This window comes from Populus euphratica, unplaced genomic scaffold, assembly GCF_000495115.2.
Source record: "Populus euphratica unplaced genomic scaffold, PopEup_1.0 scaffold20.1, whole genome shotgun sequence".
In the NCBI taxonomy this organism is placed as follows: domain Eukaryota; kingdom Viridiplantae; phylum Streptophyta; class Magnoliopsida; order Malpighiales; family Salicaceae; genus Populus; species Populus euphratica.
In genome coordinates, this window is record NW_011499854.1 from 1,988,446 (window position 1) to 2,011,843 (window position 23,398).

General features: G+C 31.0%; 2 protein-coding genes across 3 annotated transcripts; one reads left to right on the forward strand and one right to left on the reverse strand.

Annotated features, from left to right (window-relative positions):
* Window positions 1–1,202: 1,202 nt before the first annotated feature.
* Window positions 1,203–4,936, reverse strand: LOC105122635 (probable receptor-like protein kinase At5g15080). Of its 2 annotated transcripts, XM_011021866.1 has the most exons (7): window positions 4,493–4,936; window positions 4,128–4,172; window positions 3,620–3,933; window positions 3,374–3,509; window positions 2,601–2,734; window positions 2,395–2,518; window positions 1,203–2,000 (listed from the first exon to the last, which is right to left on the reverse strand). In XM_011021866.1, the coding sequence occupies exons 1-7, from the start codon at window positions 4,611–4,613 to the stop codon at window positions 1,546–1,548; spliced, it is 1,329 nt and encodes a 442-aa protein (XP_011020168.1). In that variant the 5' UTR covers window positions 4,614–4,936; the 3' UTR covers window positions 1,203–1,545. The 2 variants fall into 2 exon arrangements, with proteins under 2 accessions (XP_011020168.1, XP_011020169.1); XM_011021867.1 differs by lacking the exon at window positions 4,128–4,172 and having other exon boundaries at window positions 4,493–4,935.
* Window positions 4,937–18,603: 13,667 nt separating this feature from the next.
* LOC105122637 (uncharacterized) lies at window positions 18,604–22,516 on the forward strand. Its single transcript, XM_011021872.1, has 5 exons — window positions 18,604–19,141; window positions 19,795–19,942; window positions 21,374–21,591; window positions 21,719–21,892; window positions 22,150–22,516. Exons 1-5 carry the CDS (start codon window positions 18,911–18,913, stop codon window positions 22,234–22,236), a joined length of 858 nt encoding a protein of 285 aa, XP_011020174.1. The 5' UTR covers window positions 18,604–18,910; the 3' UTR covers window positions 22,237–22,516.
* The last annotated feature ends 882 nt before the right edge of the window (window positions 22,517–23,398 follow it).

Here is a 23,398-nt window from a genome sequence, read left to right on the forward strand (position 1 = left end):
AGACTTCCTATTTTACAGTCTGCTATGAGGCAACATGTTTGATTTTGAAGTTTGCTTGACCATGGAATTTGATTGATCAATGCAACCATAGACTTAAAAATTTATTTGAAGAGAATAAGTACTTTCAGATTTTTTGGTCGAAACTAAACATCAGGGCTTGCTGTTATGTCCTCTCTAATCATAGACTGGTTTCCTTTCATAATCTCAAAGCCATAACCACCTCCAGGATGTCTTCTACAGTGGCTCAAGCTTTAGGATATGTCACTGTCTAATGTATCAAACGCATCCTCTATGTCCCTCGAAGTTTATCCTAGCTGGCTTCAAAATGACATGTCGAATACATTCTATTTGAGTAATTACTTATACAGTGCGGGTGATTACTATTAGTAAGAAAGTTAGAGCCTTAAAAAGGGCCTTGGTGCTCTCATACAGGAAAAGAGATGGACAACTTGGGAGGCAGAGCCATAGTGTTCGTTGCGGATGGCAAGCATATTCTAAAAAGGAGATGCTGCCGTACTCTTCATCTAATAATTCTCACATGCAACAAGAGAATAATTTTTACTACCCTTTTCAGAAATGATTGGCATTATAAATTAAAGCAAGATATGATTTTAATGTGAATGCATACATGATGAAATGCATATGTCATTAGAAACCTTTACTGTGAATAACTAGGAGAGCAGGTTGAAGCAAAATGAGAATCTATTTTGAATGTGAGATCATGCAACTGATATTTTTAAAGTGCTTATTGCAAAGATTCTAACGCTTAACTCATATACATACATATATATATATATATATACACACACCCCTCGTATCTTTGTTGATAGCATAAGTGCTGATTTTGCTGAAAACATGTCAGTGGCTTGTCTTGGACATGACTAAGATGCTAAGCTTCTATGGTCAAACGCGACCAGAGCCTGCATGGTGCACCCATTATAAAGAACTGATACGAAGTCCCCAACTTTTGAATCTGGACCATGCTTGGTATAAACTCTATGCAGGAGCTGAACGAAAAATTTTGGTTCACGTCAATTTAACTTTCATTGTGCAAGTGCAGAATGTTATTCAATACAAAGGTCTTTTGCGGTTCTCAACTGATGCAAGTTCTAAACCTGGCTGGGATTGAAATTTTGGTTTTGCGAGATGAATTCTGTATCAATGAAAGATACAGTAGTGACATACTCAGGACGAAGTCAAAATGCAACTCCAAAACCTCAAAGCAATTGACATTCAGATAGCGACATGTAGCAATCTTAGAAATGGCAGGTTTCATCTAATTACAAGATATATCTCAATTACAATAACAGCAAATCACAGGCAAGGTCTGAATTGATGGTTAGCTCTCTAGTGTAAGTTTTCATAGAAGCTGATTTACCTTTCTTCTTCGGATGTTTTTCTGGATCCAGAAAATCTTAGAACACCCAAATGTCATAAAACAGGCTTGAAATATTCCCTTCAGAATAGCCAACGAATACAAAGGCAGAATACCAACCTTGTTTTTCTTGATACTTGAATCAATCAAGGAGATTGAATCGATTGCCCTTATCTATAACGCTGCTTGCCAGTATTCAAGGGAGAATCTCTGAAGCTTTTGGAAGATACATTTGCGTGCTGCTGAGCTCCTTCACTTTTCTTCTTGCGCTTCCCTTGTTGAGACAAACGAGAGTGATAAGATAAAATGGCAAGGTCGTTTAGATCTTGCAATGGAGTGAGAACTTTCACAACTTCATCCATTGTAGGACGGGACTTTGAATCCCTACTGAGGCAGTTGTAAGCCAATTGAGAAACTTTCTGGACCGCTTTAAGGGAGTAATTCAGCTCCAACCTGGGATCCACTAGCTGGTACATCTTTCTCTTGTCAGCTAAATAAGGTCGTGCCCATGCAACTAGATTCTGTTCACCACTAGGTCGCTTCTTGTCCATTGATCTTCTGCCTGTCAAAATCTCAAGCAGCACAACTCCAAAGCTGTAAACATCACTCTTAGATGTCAAGTGTCCTGTAAGAGGAGCCAAATGTGCAATTTTGTTAGATCCCCATCAAAGACAGGCTCTGGATCCCAGTGCTGAAACGTATTTCATAGCAGCTAAACTGGATGCAATGAGAGTCTTGGTTAGTTTAGTAGAAGTCAATGCGAGTGTTTGTTATAGTCGGATCAACATGTACGATCAGATACTGTATTTAAACCCCAAATTGGATGATTCACTTCAGGTTTAAAATAGAAATGTAGATGCTTCGACAAAAGGTTTACTCTTTCGTTGACACTATTCATCTTTTCTATAGAAAGTAAAACTTGTTTTTCTAGTTGATTACAGTTTCCTCATGAAATGCAGGACCAGCAGGTGATAATTTCAAAGGAGTTTACTCCTACCTATCTATTACAACTTCCATACCTGTCATCACATACTCTGGAGCAGCATAGCCATACGTCCCAACAACCCTTGTAGAAACATGAGTTTTGTCCCCTTGAGGCCCAGCTTTTGCTAGACCAAAATCTGAAAGCTTAGCATTATACTCCTGTAAAAGAATTTTCCTTGTAAAGACTTCAATCAAGCAAAAGATTTGACAGTATCATTCATTGATATGAGTCACCACATACCGAGTCAAGCAAAATGTTTGATGTCTTAAAATCTCTGTAAATAACTGGTTCAGGGCCACCATGGAGAAAGGCCAATCCTTTTGCTGCCCCAAGTGCAATCTTAATCCTGCTGGACCATGGAAGAGGTATTGTCCCTTCGAAAGTTATATCAGCATCAGAATTTGCCTTCATACAACTAGAAAATGTACAAGCATGATAAAAAAAAAAAAAAAAAAAAAAACATTGAAGATCTTCAGAGCATTGATAACTTCAGTTTCAAAGAAATTTCAAACAATTTGATATAGCTGGCCAGTAGCTAGTCCACATTCTCAGCTCACTCTTTGCCTGTTGATTCAATAAATCATGAAGCTAAATAGGGGAGAAATGTAGACCAGCTTTGTCTCATGTGTATCATTCCCAATTTCCATGACAAAAAAAAACTGATGAAAACTGCGACAATAAACTCAATCAAATAAAATGATGCAGAAGCAACCTTTCATCACTAAGAATAGTAGAAAAAACCTGGAAGGTACACAGTCCTGAGGGGGAAAAAAAGAAAATGGAAAATTTTCTCGACATTAATAGCTAGTTTAGCCACAATAATTAGGAGAGAAAAATGGCAGAAAGAACAAGGAGAATTGAATTTCAAAGAAGAGAACAATTCTCCTTGTATCAAGTGGTGGAAAAATATGTAAATCTAGTAGTCATTTAGTAGGAAGCTTCTCAAATAGAAACATGGATCTTCAATAGCAACAAGAGAACAAAGAATAGGCAACAAAATTGTTAAAACTTACTTCTAAAAAGATGATTTTCAAGACTCCCTCGCGTCATAAATTCATAAACAAGAAGTCGTTGATCATCCTCGATGCAGTAACCAATAAGCTTAACGAGATTAGGATGGTGAAGCTGTCCAAGAAAATCAACTTCAGCCTGCAATAAGGTAAATTATCATAATGTCACTCTCTTACTTCTAATCCTCCATCCAGCCATCACTTTTGACATCAATCTACTAACCCAAGAAAAGCAGATATTCTACTAACCACCCATTCTCTATGGCCTTGAAGACCATCTGGCTTTAAACTCTTCACCGCAACTGTGATTCCTGACCCAGGTTTTGCTGGTGCTGTCCCATTCTCCTCTATCCATCCTTTAAACACGTATCCAAATCCGCCCTCTCCAAGAATGCTATCAGGCCTAAAATTCCCCGTTGCTGATTTTAGTTCTTGAAAGGTAAACTGCAGCAACTGGCATGGAGATTTCTTATCTTGTGGGTCAGGATTATCAGAAGATAGTTGTGCTTCATTATGAGCACATAACTCTCGATTGCTTGCATTTAGGTATCTTGTTTCAGTAGCTGCATCAACAGAATGAAGCGAGACCCCTCTTTTATCCACAAGTTACATACTTTATTAACAATTGAAACACAAAGTTCATCTTGAGCAAAGAAAGAGAAACTCAAATTTAGCACTAGTAGGCAAGTTGGATCGGCAATCAATTCTGTTTTGTGACTTGAAAAAGATGATATTTTTTGGTCAAGTTTTCTATTACCATGATAACCTTGTAAACTGAAATAGAACTTGCATTTCCCAGTTCCTGCAAATCAAGAAGTTGATCTTTGTAAAAGAATCAACACAACCCCATCTTGAGATCTGTTCTCTTAATGTCAAGTTTACCAACTTTGACAGGATACAAGAGAGACAGATGAGATTGTCTTAAGCTCAAATTTCAAAACTTTAACAAAAAGAAATCAACTTTCAACACTTAAATAGCATAGTAAATCAATATCATACAATAAAAACAGAGGAGACCCTTAAGCAAATAAGCATGGAACATCTTGATACACAACTAGAATCAACAATTTGAGCTCAAAATCACAAAAGAGATGAAAAAAACTACAACATAATTAGACGCACCTGCATCGTAGACAAGACTAGTACGAGGGATCGCGTTAGCAGAATCTCTAGAGGCAGAGGACTTGCAAGAACCTCTAACTCCACGTTTTAAGACAGCCCAGCAACCACACTTGCTATCCATAACTTTGTTTAGTTTTCTTTTTGGGTTCTTGTTTTCTAATTTTATATCATGAGTTGTCACTATGATTGCATGGGATGTGATCGACAGGTGAGTAGAGATTGGTCATGGTTGGGTTATGTTATGTTTTGTTATGAGTGAACTGATGAAGAAGAAAAAGAAAGTGAGTGTGTGAGAGAGAGAGGAATTGAAAAATGTTAATGTTGTTGTTTGCGTTAGTGTTGGTCTTGTTGGTGTTGCTGCTGCTGTTAAAGATCGCAGGCATCATCATCACCATCATCGCAGTGTGTACAAAAAGAACTTTTTTCCACCACCTTTTGGCGTGGGGGATGGGAATTCCCTCTCTCTCCCCCCCTCTATTTAACTTAGCAAAATTACCAAAATCACCCTGCGTAACAAAGTCTTGCTAACGTATGCCCATCAAAGATTTTCGCAAACATTTGGCTTTTAATTTTTTTTAATTCGTGGATGTACATGCTAATTTATACATATTTCAATCAAGTTATTATAAAGTTTTTTATATAAAAAAATTTAAAGTGTAAATTAAAAAATTTATGCAATCATTTAACTAAATAAATTAATAACCATTTATATAAAAAAAATTGTTAATAATAACTAAGAAATAAACTACAAAAATAAAATATTTACCCGATCATATTTATTAAATTTATTTATTTAAATAAATAAAAAATAAATTCACCTTAAAAAATTCATGACTTAAATGATAAATACAAATGAAACTAACTAAATAAATTCATACCATAAAAAAATTATGCGAGACTGAACACATCAGCAAAATCTAAGAAATATATATTTGTCAATATAATGGAAAGATAGAGGAAAAAAATCTTGAGCGAATCCGACAGTCAAACCAAGTCAAAAAATCTAACATATGATCTAGGACATGAAATTGGAATTACCTAGTGTATAGGAAACCAAATTTTTTTTTGAAAAAAATACTTTTAAAAAAAAAAAACCAAAGTTAACGTGGCCTAATTTTTTAGATATGTGACCTAAGTTATAAGACCGCCGTGACCTCATTAAAGGTGAACTCTAAAAACCAAGAAGTAAGATTCCTAATCAAACAAATATTGAATAATGAAATTAAAAAGAAAAAAAAAATTAATCATAAAATCAATGCAAAACAAAACAAATAGCAATCATTCAAATTAAATGAAATTAAATGTTTAGAGATGGAATTGAGAAAAATTAATTAAGAAAAATGATTAAAAAATAGCAATTAAAAAAAAAAACATTAATTAAAAAAAAATGATTAAAAAATAGCAATTAAAAAAATTAGGATCAAATTTGACATAAAAGCTAAATGAAAATAAATACTTAAATATGGAATAAAAAAAACAAATCAATAGAGAAAATAATTCAAAACAAAAAAAATAGCAATTAAAAAAACAAAATCTAATTAGAAATAATCAATGTAAATAAAACAATTATAATTGAGAGAAGAAACACTTAATTAAAAAAAAAAAGGAATTGAAGGGTTGGTATAATATTTTGCATGGTTAACATGTAATATAAAAAAAAATGAATAAAAAAAATAAATTGGTGTCAAATCAGATTTAACAACCATATATATGCTACTCAAAAAAAAAAGATGCCAAGACTAACTAATAATGCAGCTAAATTACAATTCAAACCATTAGAGTCAATTGTTTAACGGTGGCGAGGCCACTAGTATATATGGGGCTAGCGACAATAATTTTTTTTATTTTTTTTATTTATATAAAAACGAAAAAGCTCCTAGTGCTAAACAATAAAAAAAAATCATTATAAAATTATGAAAAAAAAGCTCCTAGTGCTAAACAATAATAAAAAAAAATCATTATAAAATTATGACCAAACCCTTAAAACCCATGGTAAAAAATTTAAATAACAAAGGTAATGAAGTAACCATACTGTTCATTAATTTGTAAAATAATAAAAATAATTTTAGAGCTAAATAACAACAACAATAATAAAAATTATTATAGAATTATAATCAAGTCCTTTAAACCAATACTAATAAATTTTAATGGTGTGGATTAAAGGTTCTTCTCATTAGGTTTTTAAGAATAATACACTACGTGTTCTTATAAAAAATAAAAATAAAATTGTTGATTTCAAACAAATAATAAGTGATAAATTAATTATATGTAAAGACCATTTTAGCTATGAGCAAAGTTTTATAAATAAAATAATGAAGGATAAAATAATAATTTTAATGTAATCCAAATCATATTTTAATGTGAATTAAGTTACAAAGAAACATTTATAGGATTCAGATTTTTAGTTAATCGTTTACATTGAAGGATACGTTTAAAAGTAAGATCATACTGTGTTTATAAAAAAAATTAAAATCTTTTTAGTTTCAAATTAATCTTTTTAAGCTTTTGAATTATTTTAATACATTAATATCAATAAATGTATTTAAAAATTAAAAAATATATTTTAATATAATAAAAAAAATATTTAAAATATAATACCAACAATAATACCGAAACAGTCACGAAGGAGTTTCGGAATTCTCCCCTCTGCAGATGCGACCCTTGATTTTTAACTCTTATTTTATAAGCAAAAGGATAAATATAAATACATCACAATGAAAGTGCAGATATCAGAGTAGATGGAATTTGATAGGACATGTACTACCATGACTTCCCCATTGATGGGATAAAAATAATTCTTGAAGTCTTAAAAATAATTTGTATCAATTCTACATTCATATTTTTTTAATTTGATAGGACATGTACTAGGATATTAATATTTTTACATTACAAACTTAAATTCTATTTTATTAAATTGGGCTTTGATTTAATTCTACAATTTAATCAAACACCTTTAATTCTTGAAAATATGTCAAGATAAAAAAATATCAACATATATAATATCACGTAAGGATTAAATTTAAAAAAGAAAGTTTATTGACTAGAATAAAAAAAGGTATTATTCATAAGGAATTTTCTTTTAATTATATTGTGTAATTATGTGATTTTCATGTGTATTTGCAGCATCTAATTAACCCTAAAAAATCTAGTTTTTATCTTTTGTCTCGTGTTAGTGGTTAATATTATGTGAAAGTATTTTTTGTATGTTATTCTTATTATTACTAACAAAAAAACTAAAAGTGGTGTTGTTTTTCACGGCCCTACAAAATATTATTTATATATACATATATATATATTATTTTATTCTTTAATATTTTATATATTAAAAATTAAGTTTTATTATTTGATATGGTTTATTTTTTATATCTTCGTCATGTTTTCATGATCTATATTGCAGGTCAATCTAATTGATTTGAGTTTTTTTTTCTTCTAAATTTTATCACTTAACATTAGGTTGATTAGAAATCAAGTGTTGTGATTTCTTTCTATTTATTTTTTATTAAGTTTTCATGATCTTATAATCTAAATCACAAATTCTATGAGTTAACCTAAGCTGATTCAACTTATGTTATATTATTTTCTTTTTAAATTGATTTTTTTTCATTTTTATTCTCCTGGAGGTGATTGACTGAGAATTGTATTTTGTAATCTATTTTAATTTATTTTATATGAGGTTATTTTAATCTTATAACCTCGAGTCGCGGATTTGTAACCCAATTTTACCCATCATGTTTTTTATTTTTTTTATGAAGTTATATCGGTCTTATTAGGGGTGATAAAAAAAACCAAAAAATCAATTAAACTAAAAAATTTTTGAAAAAACTAAACTAAAAAAATTAAATTAACCGATTAAAAAACAAAAAAATTCGGTTCAGTTCGATTTCAAAAATTTAAAATCAATTGAATCAAACTGGACTAAACTGATTCAGTTCCAAGTTTCAACCCCACTTCAAATCTAGGTATAAAAAATTTATTTATTTACTGAAACCCTATTTTCCCCACCCTTTTAGTTTGCTCACATTTCTCCTGTTCTTCTACTTTTATTTTCTCCTGCAGCCAACTCTCCCCTCCCTCCTTATCTGCTCACATTTCCCACATGCCCCTTTCCCTCCCCCCTCCTACCTATCTCCCCGTTTCTCTCTAATTTCTTAGTTTTGTGTCGTTAAAGATGGAAAAACCCAAGTATTTTTTCATTGCTTATTAGCTTGTATTCATTGAGATAATAGATTTGGGTTTTAAATATTTTTTTAATGAGTTTCTTGAATTATTTGTGAATAGATAAAAGAATATTCCAAAAAATCTACTTTTGTTTCAATAATCTGGTTTAATGTTGAATTTCTCATCAACTTTATATGTCAGAACTCTAAAGGTCTTTGTTCAATGGACTCATAAAGAAAAAACAACTTGGTTTTCAAGTAGAGAAAGTATTTTCTTGTTACCTTTTATCCTTTTCTATTGGTTTTCTGGTTGAAGTTTCACTTGAAAATTATTCTTTTATTTTGTTATAATTTCACAATAAATTTTGTTTGAAATTCTCTAACCAGCAATAACAACTGGTTAATCAATTTTAAAAGAAAAAAACTAAACTGAATTAAAATGATTGATTTGAATTGATTAGTCAATTCGGTTTAAAATTTTTAAAAATATAAATTTTGATTTGGTTAGTTTTTTTGGTTTAAAACCATACCAAATTGAAAATGATCAACTATAGGTCTTATGACCCTTATCACGGGTTTGACAGGTTAACCAGGATTAACTCATGTTATTTTTTCATTGATTTGTTTTTTAATTTTGTCATTCAATATTAAATTGATTGGAAGTTGAGTTTCATAATTTATTTTGATTTATTTTTTATGATATTATCATGGTCTCATGACACAGGTTATGAATTTAGTAAGTTACCTCGGCTTGACTCATGTTATTTTTTATTTTTTTTAAATATTAAAATGATTAATAATTAGTTTTCATAATTTGTTTTGATTTGTATTATATGAGGTTATCATGTTTCAATAAGCCATATCATGAATTCAACAAATTAAACCGAATTAACTCAAATTAATATAATATTTTATTATCTTGATATTTTGAAGAAAATATATTATTTTAATTATTTTAATAAAATTATATTTTTATTAATTATTTAAATTATCTTTAAATCTCTTAAATCAACTGAATTATTTATTGTATGGTTTAAAATTTTTAAATATTATAAAAATATTAACAAAGTTCAAATATTTTTTTATATTAAAAAAAATCTAATCTCGGCCAACAATCTGGTATCTGATATACGCATGGATGTGACTGGAATTGTAATTTGACCAGTAAGCTAATGACCGGAGAGAGAGAGAGAGAGAGAGAGAGAGAGAGAGTGGGAGCGAGTAAACCAATGATCATGTTCCCAGCGGACTCAAAACTGGCAGCTGAAAAACTACTCCTGTATTAAGAGCAGATGTTTTACACTTTGAACCACAAAAGAAATTATAAATAACTAGGGAATAAGCATAGAATAAAGTCCTTGCTGAAATGAGGACCTGACTGGGAAGAAGAGTAACAAAAAAGGAATGACGTTTTTATTTTATTTTATGTTAGAATATTTTTGAATTAAAAATGTATTTAAATAATATTTAAAAAAAAATAATTTAAATTAACACATCAAAACCAGAAAAGTATTTAAATAATATTTAAAAAAAAAATTTAAATTAACACATCAAAACCAGAAAAAACATCGAATTGGTATTTTTTAAGATGAAAAGTAATATAAAAATATTTTTAAAATATTTTAAAAAGAAGGTTACCACAAGAAAACATAATATACTCTTGAATTAGTTTTCATACCTCGGAATTAAAAATAAGTCTTTTGTAATAAAATCTTAACATAAAATGGTATAAATTTTTTTTGTCCAATATAATTAATGCGTGGGCGGCATTAATGTAAAACCTAAGCATACGGCCTGGGGTCACCACAACATTAATTCCTTAGCTCTCGAGTACAATACACTTCTTTTGTATAACAAACTGAGTGTGTTTAATAAAACATGAGCTTAAAGATGTTTTCCCAGAGAGTTTCATTAATTAAAAAATTCTTCCTTGAATTATTGTCTGGTCAAAGCCGAGGAGAGACAGTCAAAGAGCATATTTGAGTGCAATCCCATCACAAACAGACACTCTCTCTCTAGGCCATGGAACTGTAGATATTTATTCCTGTGTTGACGGGAACGGAGGACGACGAGAGGCATGTCATAGATGGGTTTCTGTTGAGGGTAGTGTTCTAAAAGGAGAGGGGGGGAACGGGGAGGAAGGGAGGAGGTGGCTTGTTGAGAGGTCATTTCAGCAACAACCATTAACAAAATGGTATTCTATGATGCTTTGGATGAAGAAAAGCAATCTGTGATGAGATCCTATTCTTTTTTCGACACTGTGCTTGCAACTTTGGAAAGAAGAGATACCCATTGCCCCCACTACGTGTGCGGACCCGCTCAGGACCCCGCCACATGCATTAATTTGAGGCACATATAGGAGATAAGAGAGGCTCTAAGAAAACACTTCCTTGTGTAGCCCACTCAAGATGATCATATGGGCAAACAAGATACCCTATTCTTCAAGGTATAAAGTTACAAACCATATGATTGGCGCAGGAGAAAGGTCCAGATGCACATATATTTTCAGAGGGAGATGTTGCGCTGCAAAACAATTCACCATACATCCTTTTTTGAGATGGACCATTTCATGTTTTGAGCGTCATCTAGGGCCCGAACAAGATCAAAACCCCCACCCATTAAGCCACCTATCGAGGCATCGACACCCCATCTCAAACGAGCTCCATGTAAAGAGGCGTGCACTGTATTTTGAACTAGCATTGATGGTTTGGCATGCATGGGAGTTTTTATTTCTTCTTGAAATACACAAGTCTGAAAACCATGCGCAACATGGTTCTTTGCTAGGTATCATCATCATGCAAGGTGCTTGAAACTATTTTATCTTATGAGGATCTCATTGGTGGAATATGGATCGATATATGGCTAGAAAGGGAAACAAACCGAGTGATTGTTATATATGAAGATGCTTGTTGACTGGTTCTTGCACTCAACTTTGGAAGCCAAGAAAATCAGTTGTGAACTGGCTAAGAAGTGTGTACTATCGGTTTAATGCAGGGGAAATGGGTGTTTTGTTGAAGTTATACATGTTCTCCTATTAGAAGTGTTCACGGTTCAGTTTGGTTTGATTTAGATTTAAAAACCCAATCGAATAGAGTTATATTAGTTTTGTGAAATATTAACTGAACCAAACCAAAATTCGATTCAAATTAAACTAGTTTGGTTTAGTTAAATTTGATTTTTTTGATGAAGAATTGAGAAACCTAATCCTATCACCAAAAAACATAAAAATTTAACAAATCATGAAATTAACAAAATCAATAGCGAATTTGAACTTATTATGAAGCTAGCATTCCTGCTCCACAACAACAACCATGTTTTCACATTGAAGCCAACATTGTAACCTATCATATATTTATATCAAAATTGTTTTGTAACCTAGAAGAACACACACTGATTAAGAAAAAGTGTCCAATCAAATAGCCTCACAAGAGTTTGAAACATTATATAGGAGCAAATAAACAAAATCTAAAAAGTAGAATTGAACTCTATCTTGCTTGTTGTAGATCTGGAAAAATGAAGGATGACGATAACTTGCACATAAGTAAAGAGAGAAGAAAAGCCCTGCCTACTGTAGATTTAGATTTGTAGATCTGCAAGAATGGAGGAGGATCGCGACGACTTGCATAAAAGTAAAGGAAGAAGAGAAGCTAGAGAGATGGAGATGTGGGTTTGTGTTCGACCGAAAGTAAAGAGAGAAAAGAATAAAAAAGCATAGATATATGATGCAGAGTAGTTGAAAACTTGAAAGGAAAAACAAGAATGAATTTTTAGGTGGAGAGGCGGTTTTTTAATTTGCACAGACAACGACTTTTTATGAGGGCAGGGGAGAGGGTAGGTTATGTTAGGGTTAGGCTAATTAACTATTTATATCCCTGCACAAATGAAGGCTTTTTAGGATTTTTTGGTTGGTTTGGCGTGGGTTGCCGATTTTCGTTTTAAAACCAAAACCAAACAGGATCTATTAAAATTTATGATTTTAAAAATAAGTTTAATCAGTTTTTCATTTCGGTTCAGTTTTTTCAGTTAATTTTTCTTTGGGTTTTTTTTGAGTTTTCTGGTTAATCGATTTTTTTAAACACCCCTGTGGGTTTTTTTTTGAGTTTTTTGGTTAATCGATTTTTTTAAACACCCCTGTCTCATATCCTTGTTCATTTTTTTTATAATGTAATTCAAATATCAGCTACTTTCAGTGATCCATATCTTTTTCTAGTAGTAGCAACACAGTTGGTGGCCTAGGTGTGAGTTATAACATGAGATCATCATAAAATGGATATTATCAAGCCAAACAAAATTCCTCAGCTTTTTAGCTGGTCAAAGATTGGATCGTATCATTGAATATTATATATTATAGTTCTGATTGAGCCAAAAATAAATACTATAGAACCTAGCCCAGTTAATTATTCAGCTTAAGGTATGAATCACTGATTATGTTCAACTCATGGGTCACGAGTTGATCCTAATTCGGTTTTTATTTAAAAAAAAATGATATTTTTTTTTAATAATAAGACGATAATATATTGGATTAACCAAGACTTTATTGCTTAATTTTTTAAATTTATGATCTTGGTCATGAACTCTAAACCTATAACTCTAGTCATGAACTTCAAACCTTAAAACCTCATGACCTGAATCTTAGTCTAATTGCAGTTTAAAATTAGATCACATAAAAGTTGTATAGATATGAACATTTAAATGACATATTCAAATGCAAACTGAACGATAGGTAAAAAACGTGGTTTGACTTGAAAAAATTTTCTAGATGATTTTTTTTTTAATATTTAGAAGGTGATATATTAGATTGACTCAGATTTAACATGTTAAACCTGAAGCCTTGATAATGAATTTTAAATCGGGTCAATGAGTTCACCTTGAAATCTCCTGACTTGACTTTTAACCTATCTTGAGTTTCAAATTAGACCACATAAAAGTATTTTTGATATGACTCAATGGGTTGACAGGTTCAATGCCAACATAAATAATAAGTAAAATGTACGGTTTGACTTTAAAAAATATTTCAAGAAGATATTTTTTTAATATCAAGAAGATAATATATTAAATTAACCTGAGTTTTATTACTTAATTAGTCAAAACTATTTTTGATAACTTTATTATTTAAAACTATTTTTATTTAATTATATGATAATAAAAAATAAACTTTTATAATATCAAGTATAACCTAGATGGTGGAATGCTTGTTTATTATTATGATAATCTTGTATAAAATAAACTAAAATAAATTATAAATATTAATTTAAAATTAATTAAATATTAAAAGATATAATTAAAAATATAATAAAAAATTAATAAAAAATCAATAAAAAATTGAAATTGAAATAAAAAATTAAAAAAAGAAAGACGAAAATGATAGCGACAAAAGAAGAAAAAAAAGAGAGGGGTGAGGGCCGTGAAGCGGTTGAGTTAAAAACCTCTCACTTATTTTTTTGTTTAATATACTGTTTAACACATACATGTTATGCTACATCCATGATTTACATTAGTAGAAAAACCTCTACATTCATTAAAGTATTGAAATATCTCCCACGTCTTGCTACGTACGTAACTTGCAAATGACTTCATGGTGCCTCCTAATCAAATACAATTTGATTAATATCTAATTTTTTTTTAAAATAATATTAAATATAATTTGATATTTTTTTGAAGCCAGTTTTAAAAAATAATTTAAAAAACTAATTTAATATTAAAAAATAAAATAAAAAAATCAATTAAAAACAAGAAAAAAACACAATCTAAATCAACCTAAACTAATATGTTAAAATTGCAACTTGAATCATAGGATCGAGAATTTCATAAAATAAAATAAAAAAATTAGAAAATTTTATTTTTAACAAATCTAATATTGAAGATTGAAATTGAAAAAAAAAATCTATGAGACTGAGATTACTTTACAAAAAGCAAAAAAAAAAAATATATGAGACTGAGATTACTTTACAAAAAGCAAATCAAAAGAAAATCATGAAGCTCAATTTTTTAAAAAATAAAAATAAATTTAAAATTAAAAAGAAAAAAAAAAGAAAATTAAGTTGATGGAGGGTAAAATTGAATATATAGAAAAAGGATTGAACATGTTTAACATGTTTTTGAATCATGAGATTGCAATAAATTCATAAAAATTAAACAAAAAAATTATAAAGTCACAGTTATAATATATCTAATGTTGAAGCTGGAGAAAAAAAAAATCAAATCCATGAGATCGATGTACAATCTAGCATAAAAAAAGGATATAATTTTTAAAATAATTCAATATTAAATAAAAAAATAAAAAAATAATTCTAAAATAAAAAAATTTATATTATTGAAGGATTAGATTAAAAAGTAATTATTTTAATAAATATACTTTTATGAATATAGCTAATTCTAAGCTTACTTTTTAGTGTTTCATTAATAATCTTATAAGTCATGATCATAGAAAAGTTATTGATTTAGTTGATTTCTATATTTGAGTGAGGCTTTCGAGTTGTTGGATTTATGAAGAGATTAAAATTGAAATGCTTGCATAGATTACTAAAATAGGTGGTGTCTTTCATTTCAAACTAAGAAAACAACTACTCAAATTAACAAACTCAAACTCAAACGTCGAACTAAGATCAGAAGATGAAAATTATATTTAAGATATTAAAAAAAGAGGAACTCGTTAAACAAGTCAAGGAAAAGAACACAAAAGAAAAAGAAAAAGAAACTCGTATAAAACTGAATAATAAATTAGGATTTCTTTAGGAAACAAGACATTAAATTGAAATTCAAATCACTCATGTAGCCGAGCCTATATAAGAGTGTTATACACTAAAATTAATCAAAAAATTATAATGTCTAATGAGAAAAAACATGGCAAACTTGAACGTGAATACTGAATTGAAGATAAAAAGAGTTTACATGGGAGAAGATCTTTAAAACAAGAAATGTGCTCATGGTTATATTGAATAAGGTAAGTGAATAATTACTATAATCTATCTTGAATAGGATAAGTGGATAATTATGGTGATTTTCTTGAATTTTTCTATTTAAAAAAGGAGACAAGACAACTAAAAAGAACACAATTTAACAAGATAGCAATAATTACATTGCAATTCAATTAAGTTTATAAGATTTTCAAAAAAAATTTACTAAGTAAAATCTTTTTATCAAGTAGATATCTAATTATAATTTTATAACCAGTAAATGATAGCTTGTAAACAATAATTTTATAAGTAATAACTTTGTAGATGATAGTTAAGTAAGTTTGTCATTTTCTTTACAAAGTGAACTTGTAAACTTGCAGCTTTAATTCTATAAATTAAAAATATTAAAAAAATTATTGTAATCAAATTATAATTCACTCTATAAATGTTATTATTTTCCAAGTTATTAAGTTTATTTTACATTCAAATTATTTTAATTATTTGGTTATTTTTTCAGTTAAACTATTGTTTGTGTTGAAATAATTGTTTGTGTTGAAGTGGATTTAATAATATAAATACTTATGTAATTCTATAATACAAATTTAAAATTACATGGATACATCTAAGATTAAATCTAGAATTCAAACTAATTAACTTAAAAATTTTAATTTTAAGTTGTAAGGTCCTTTTAATTGAGACACACATAAAAGAACCTTCATTAAACACAGAATATGGTGAAGATTTAATTTCAAAGTGTTTTTTGTTTAAAAATATATTAAAAATAATACATGTTTTTTTGTTTTTTTAAATTTTATTTTTAATATCAACAATTCAAAAAAATTTAAAAACAAAAAAAAATTAAATTTTTTTCAAAAACATTGTTTAACAGCATTCTCAAATACATTCCCAAAAAAATAAGAAAAAAAAATATACAAGGAGGTGAAGTTTTTTATCAATATACTTTTTTTTTAAGGGATGATCACAAAAACTCTTTTATAGTTTGATTTGAATTCATTTTTTATTTATATTTTTATAAATTGTATTTTTTATTCTACAATTTATATGTTTAATAACAGTTTATATTCTCTGTATTTTATTTATGTATTAATTTATTATTTAATATCAATGTAAAGTGTTATTTATAAAAATATGCGAAGAAAGTGAAATTTAGATAGAAGAGTTTTTATAATAATTTTTTTAATCCAAAAGAGATGGTCACATATAAACTTTTAAAAAACCAATCACGTGAATGAGGCTGTCCACCTCATGCATAGTACAATACCGGGCAAGGAAAATTCGATTTTTTTTTTTTTGTAAAAAAAAGCTAGCGCAATTCAATAAGTGAACTTAGTATGTAATGTGTTCCAGAAGCCTGGTTGCTTTAATTTGTCTTTACATGTGAAGTCATATTTTAATTTATGATTTTATTAGATATTTTCATCCAACTAATGAAATATCCTCATTTCAAAAACTAAAAGCCCATCTAATTTTTTTATTTAAAAAAAGAATAATCAAGTGGTGTTAAAATTTATTTTTTCATGTTTTTTGAATGAATTTTGTTAGGTTTGAGTTTTTGAAGTGAAAGTATTTTTATTTATTTGGATGGGCATAACAGATAGATAAGTATAAAAATGATTGATACACGAAGACTAATTAGAACAATTAAACTTGTAGGACTAGATAAAAATAAAAAGACTGCTGCCCAGACCAAACTAGATCGTGAAATGCCCAAAAACATTCAGAATGCTCTGTGCCTGAAGGTGGCCTCTTATGGCCGAAGTCTGTCTGAATCTTGAAGTCCTTACCCAATTAGAAATGGATACGGACTCGAGTCTCGAGGCACGATTCAAGATACGTTGCGGGCTCTTGCAGGCTCATCCCAGATAATTGCTCGGCCCACCTTAGAATACCATTAAGGGAACAGATTAATCTTTGCTCCACGGGCCCACGATAAAACTGCGTGAAAATATATTAAGATATTTTTCTTAATATTAATATATTAAAATTATTAAAAAATAACAAAAAATATTTTTTAAAACAAATAAATTTTTGAAACACTAATTTTTTTTTTCAAATAATTTATTTTCACTTAAATACCTTAATACTATGTGTTTAGTAATAAGATAAATATATTTTTTAAAAACATATATATATATATATATATCAGTAATTTAAAACTATAAAAAAATTAAAAATAATCAATTTCATATTATTTTAATTAAAAATAATTCAAAACACAGATCTAACCACATCATCAAACCGGCGTAATTAGTAATGTCTGGTATTTTACTCTACCCAGCAGTGCCATAAATCTGAAGAAAGACCAATGAAAAAAGGCCACGTTACCTTCTCCCTCGTCTCCTCATATCCCTTGCGTATGTCTGCCCTTTACCCAAACTTATCTGCCTTTGTAAATTCATCCACGTCTGCACTCCTACCCTCTTAGTTTACAATTACTCAATGTTAACTCCCTAATATTCGAAAATTTGGAATAATTACTCAACTTAATCTCCCCCTTTTCTTATCACTTTGGAATAATTACAGCAAAAATGACTTTATGTTATTAATTTCATTTCTCATTATTTTACTCTCATAATTTCCTCTTAAATATCACATCAATATTTTGTTTTTTATTCCTCATCCTTAATCACATCATCTTGGAGTTTGACTTTCAAGAACTCTTTTAGACTATGATTTTTTTTCCTTATATATCCATTATAAAAAAATAATATCTCATAAGAAAATTAAATACCTTAAGAAAAAAACTCATTAAAAAACTCTTTTAGACTATAAATGTTTTTCCTTACATATACATGATAAAAAAAATAATATCTCATAAGAAAATTAAATACCTTAAGAAAAAAAATCAAAAGTTAACTTCAAAGTTATTTAATGACAAGAACAATGCCTTTAGGAAGGTAGAAGGGTAACATTATGAAATCCAAAATATAAGGGTAGAAATAGAATATTTATGAACTACAGGGGTAACAATGAAGGTTACCCTTTCCTTTTTCTTTTTTTTTTTAATAAACTAACCCAAAAAACACGTCACCTTCCACCTTTGGCTTTCGCCATGAAATACGAAGCAGCAGTCATGAAAAGACAAACAGATGCAGATTAGGTAGATAAAAGAAGAGAAACCCTAATTACCATCGAATCCCCAAAATCGATCAATCAAACCCTCAATAAAAAAATTAGAGATCGGGATCAATCGAATTCATCGAAACCGGTCTCAATTTTGAGGATTTGATTGAAATTTGGTGCTGTATAAGCAAGAAATCAGTGGTTGGAGTAGATAGATAGATATATATAGAGAGAGAAGGGGAGATTTCTTTTTTTAGTTTTGATTAGGAGGAAAGAACACTATGTCTGCAATAGTGTGCGGGAAGAGATCTTTCTTTGAAGAATTGACAGTTACTAGCCCGCCTGTGTCAAAAAGAATCCGTTGTTCTTCTTCTTCTCCTGTTCGTTTCTCTCCTCCCAGATCGAATACCATTGCTTCCAGCCCGGCCTCCTTTAATTTCTCTTCTTCTTCCTCCTCTTCTTCGGCTTTTGTCGAACAACTCGCCGCCATTTTCCCTGATATGGACAAGCAGGTTTGCTCCTTTTGTTTTATAACAAAACACAAAATGATTGATTAATTTTTTATTGCTGATTGAATCTTTGTAATTTAATAGTTGATTGGTTGGGTTTTTGTTTAATTTGGATTGTGAATTCATCTAATTAAAGTGTTTGGGAGATTGGAAATGATAATCAATCAATTCTTCTAATAGCGGGACATGAGAAAGTGTTTGTTTTTATGGTTTTGTGGATCCATCTGATTAAACCATTTTTATACTGTAATTCATGATAGAAAGTTCTGGGAATTTATAAAGAATTGATTTTGATTGTTGTTTTTGTTATGGTATGTTAAAAATGGTTTTGGTCTTGTTTGGAGTGAGTTGTGAATGAAGGTGGATGTGTACCCGTATCAGTTTCCGATTAAAATGAGCTTGTTTTGTGGCTGATTTACTGGTGTTTTAATCAAAATGAAAGCAATTTTCGTTGGATGTTATTTGTTTATATTAATAACAGTAATGCTTAATTGTCGATGATATACTGTATGCAATTTGTTCTACTATTTTCCGTGTGAGAGGGTCATTTTTTTTTAAGAAATCAGATGGTTCGGCTGTAATGATTGCTTATTGGATTTCAGTGATACATCTGTTATGGGTATTTTGCTGACTTTTCTTACTCTTTACCATTCTAGCTTCTTGAGAAAGTGCTTGAAGAATGTGGCGACGATTTGGATTCAGCTATCAGAAGTTTGAATGAGCTTCGTTTAGCATCTGTTGAAAATTTCAGCGCAGCTGCAGTTAAGTCTGATGTAATGGACAAGGCTAATGTTCCACCACAAGGTACACTTGGGAAACTTTTTGGTATAAAATATTTCGTGAAAGTTTTGAGCTTGCCTTGGATTGGCTGAGAGGATTTTGCTACATGTTTGGAACATAATGATGGCAATCCTAAGACGATAGTTTTACTCTATGATTTTGCATCTAGGTGCATCCCCTGCAGACTCTTTTAGTTTCTTTTTCTACAGAAACCAGTATTGATGGAGATTTATAAAATGCTACCAGTTCAAAGTCATGTGGCGGACCTGTATGCTTAGGATTAGTTGGATGCATTGATAATGTTGAACTGCTATTCAGAGTTTATGGAACGAGGTGTAGATAGTTTATTGACCATGGCTTTAATCAACATGTTTGATTAATCAACTGGTTGCTCGTTAACCCATGTTCAGTTGTTGAATATGGAATACTTGCCAAACTAATTAACTGAGAGAGTGATCATTAAATTTGACATAGGAAAAAGCTAAGGAGAATGATGTGTCGATGTTTATAGAGGAAATGGTCTGTGGTATCACAGATCTTTAGTGTAATCATAACAGTTAGATAGGAGGGGTATTGACAGAGGGGGAAGGAGTGGAAATAAAAACAAGAAGTTGACTATATGAAGGCTGCAAGAGTTGGTCCCTTAACTCATTATGAGTTGAAAGGAATGAGTTGTTGGAGCTGTAGCATGATTTGTGAAAAACAAGAGGTGGTCTCTTGACTCTTTAGAGAATTATGCTACAACAAATTGTTTTGTTAGTTAGAATTTTGGATGGTTGTGTGTGCTAAAATTAACACTACTAATAACTGGCTGCATATTAGCTGGCCCGAGGCCTTATCTCCTTATATACATGTCATGTTTTAATAGCAGGGAAAGATAGTCTCATTTTCCAGTGGATTTATAGTATGTGTCAGACTTTTGCTATTTGTGGTGATTCTCATTCTCCTAGGTATGTGTATATCCTTCTTTTGATCATCAGAAGAATAAAGCCCATGCAAGAAAATCCATGTGATCAAAGGGAATGAACATGTGTTTTCATAACAGAATAAACTGCATGTAGCATGTTAAATCGTTGGAAATTTCTTCAAATATACTTCTCTTGAATTGTTGTTGACATCCATTTGTAATTAGAAGGAAAGCTAAGGTGGTGGATTTAAATGTCCTTTAGTTTGATCAAACAAAGATTAGCAGTCAGCTAGTCATGGTTATGGTTTTCATCTGAGCACACACACGTATTATACTATGGCTTTCCTCTTCATGCTTGTCTATGTCACATCAATCCTGTGAATAACCAATTGAATGAAACATTATAAGCATGTGAACCACTGTTCCAATTCAGAAAGATAAAAGTAAAATAATAATTTTTACTTTATGGATCAAGAATATGGGCCTTGCGATGTTGGTCTTTTTTTGGCATTGATGGTGGCTTGATGGAAAGCAATATTTTGTTGTAGGGTTGGCACCATCAGATGCTGAGGCTCCTTCTGAAGATCCTTCAGCATCAGCACTCCTATCAATGGATGGTATGGAGTGGGTAGAGCTTTTTGTTAGAGAAATGATGAGTGCCTCCAATATTGATGATGCCAGAGCACGTGCTTCAAGAGCACTAGAAGCTCTTGAGAAGTCCATTTGTACGCGTGCAGGAGCAGAGGCAGCCAAAAGCTTTCACCAGGTGTTTTATTGCTTCTATCAGTGTTTTCTTTCTATATTCCCTGCCTGTGTTCAGCGACTTCTATAGATGAGATATTCTTGTTGGGTTTGTTTTGAGAGTTTTTTCTGCTTGTCTTCCATTGCATTAGGAAAACATGATGTTGAAGGAACAAATGCAAGCATTGATTCAGGAAAATACAATTCTCAAGCGAGCTGTATCTATTCAGCACGAGCGTCAAAAAGAGTTTGAAGAAAGTAGCCAGGAGTTGCAGCAGCTGAAGCAATTGGTGTCCCAATACCAGGATCAGTTGAGAACCTTGGAGGTTGAGCTCATTAACCCATGAAATATTTGCATGATTTAGCATTGTGGTGGAATTTTCACACTTCTTCCCTTTCCATGTTAGTTAACCCATGAAATATTTGCATGATTTAGCATTTTGGTGGAATTTTCACACTTCCCTTTCCATGTTAACAACAGAGCTATCTGTGATGATATTCTGTGCTACTGCCCTCGTTTTAAAAAAATTCCATTGCTGCTTTCCAATTTTCTGACCTTGTTTGTTATGTAATGCTCTGCCAGGTAAACAACTATGCATTGACGTTGCATCTGAAGCAGGCTCAACAAAGCAACTCAATCCCAGGACGTTTCCACCCGGATGTCTTCTAATAAACTTCTATGGCTCTATGGATAAAATACAAGCAAGTAGGCCAGGATCTCAAGGCAGTGCTAGTATGAGCTATCATATGGAGCTTGACTGCACGGTTTTTTTTTTTCTTTAAATGTCCGAAGGGTACGCCATGATCAAAAGACAAATGTAGCTTGAAATTCATGGAGCTATCGGTCCTTGGAATGAATTATGTCAGGCAGAAATGCTTGTGGTTTTATATTGCATGACCAGATTTATCAATAATAATTTATATATGTATATGATTGGTATTGATTTGCACCTATGAAACAGGGCATTTGCAGGGCGGCTGAATGACATTATATTTTCTCTTATTTGGCACCTACCTGCGTCATTCTACGCCACAACAACGTTGATTTGAGAAAAAACAATTGTGATTGGCCTTTGCAGGGCGGAAGGGCGGCTGCCACGCAAATCGACCATTACAATGCGAAAAAACTTATAATTCATTGTCCATGTAGAATCTTCATCTGATGTGATTGGGTAATTTGGTTAGGTGAGTCTAGGATTCCCAGTTGATGAAAGTTCATCCTTGGGAGCTGCTCAGCCCTTCTATGAAGTTGATGTCACGCTTTATGTTCCCAGCCTTAAGGTAAAGCGAGCTATGTTCTATCATAAATTCATAGATAGCTACGGTGCATCTGGAACCGGCTCGGTAAGCAACCTAGAAAGCAAACAGCTTCTTCCTTATCAGAACCATGGAACCGTTTATGTTAGCTAAGATTACTTATCCCAAATTCCTGATATATGGATAGATTTCTTAGATGCAGCTTAACATCTAGTAACATATGGTTTTGTAACTATACAAAATGCCAGCGATAATTTTTGGAAATTTCAACCTGTTCCCATAAGTTACGAATCGGTTGTTATCACTTTTGTTATTAAGAGTCTCGTGTTAAAGCAAACTAGGGCTTGGCCTAGCGGTGGGGCTTGTCTTCTTTCACTGCACCTGGGTTCGAGTCCTAGCGTGCACGCCTGTCACCCCCGCGGTGCTTTACATGCTTATTGGGTTTGCAGGATATTCAGTGGACCGTGGGGATTAGTCGTGGTGCGCGCAAGCTGCCCGGACACCTCACGTAAATAAAAAAAAAAAAAATCATCACTTTTGTCATTAAGAGTCTCGTGTTAAAGGGTAACGGCTAG

Bases quoted from the DNA above. Each gene is read 5' to 3' on its own strand.
- LOC105122637 (XM_011021872.1), top strand. From the start codon at position 18,911: ATGTCTGCAATAGTGTGCGGGAAGAGATCTTTCTTTGAAGAATTGACA. The intron at 19,943-21,373 runs GTACACTTGGGA...ATTTTGTTGTAG, and splicing joins GGCTAATGTTCCACCACAAG to GGTTGGCACCATCAGATGCT. The intron at 21,893-22,149 runs GTTGAGCTCATT...ATGCTCTGCCAG, and splicing joins ATCAGTTGAGAACCTTGGAG to GTAAACAACTATGCATTGAC.
- LOC105122635 (XM_011021866.1), bottom strand. From the start codon at position 4,613: ATGGATAGCAAGTGTGGTTGCTGGGCTGTCTTAAAACGTGGAGTTAGA. The intron at 3,934-4,127 runs GTAATAGAAAAC...CTGTTGATGCAG, and splicing joins CAGTTTACAAGGTTATCATG to CTACTGAAACAAGATACCTA. The intron at 2,519-2,600 runs GTATGTGGTGAC...ATTCTTTTACAG, and splicing joins CAAACATTTTGCTTGACTCG to GAGTATAATGCTAAGCTTTC.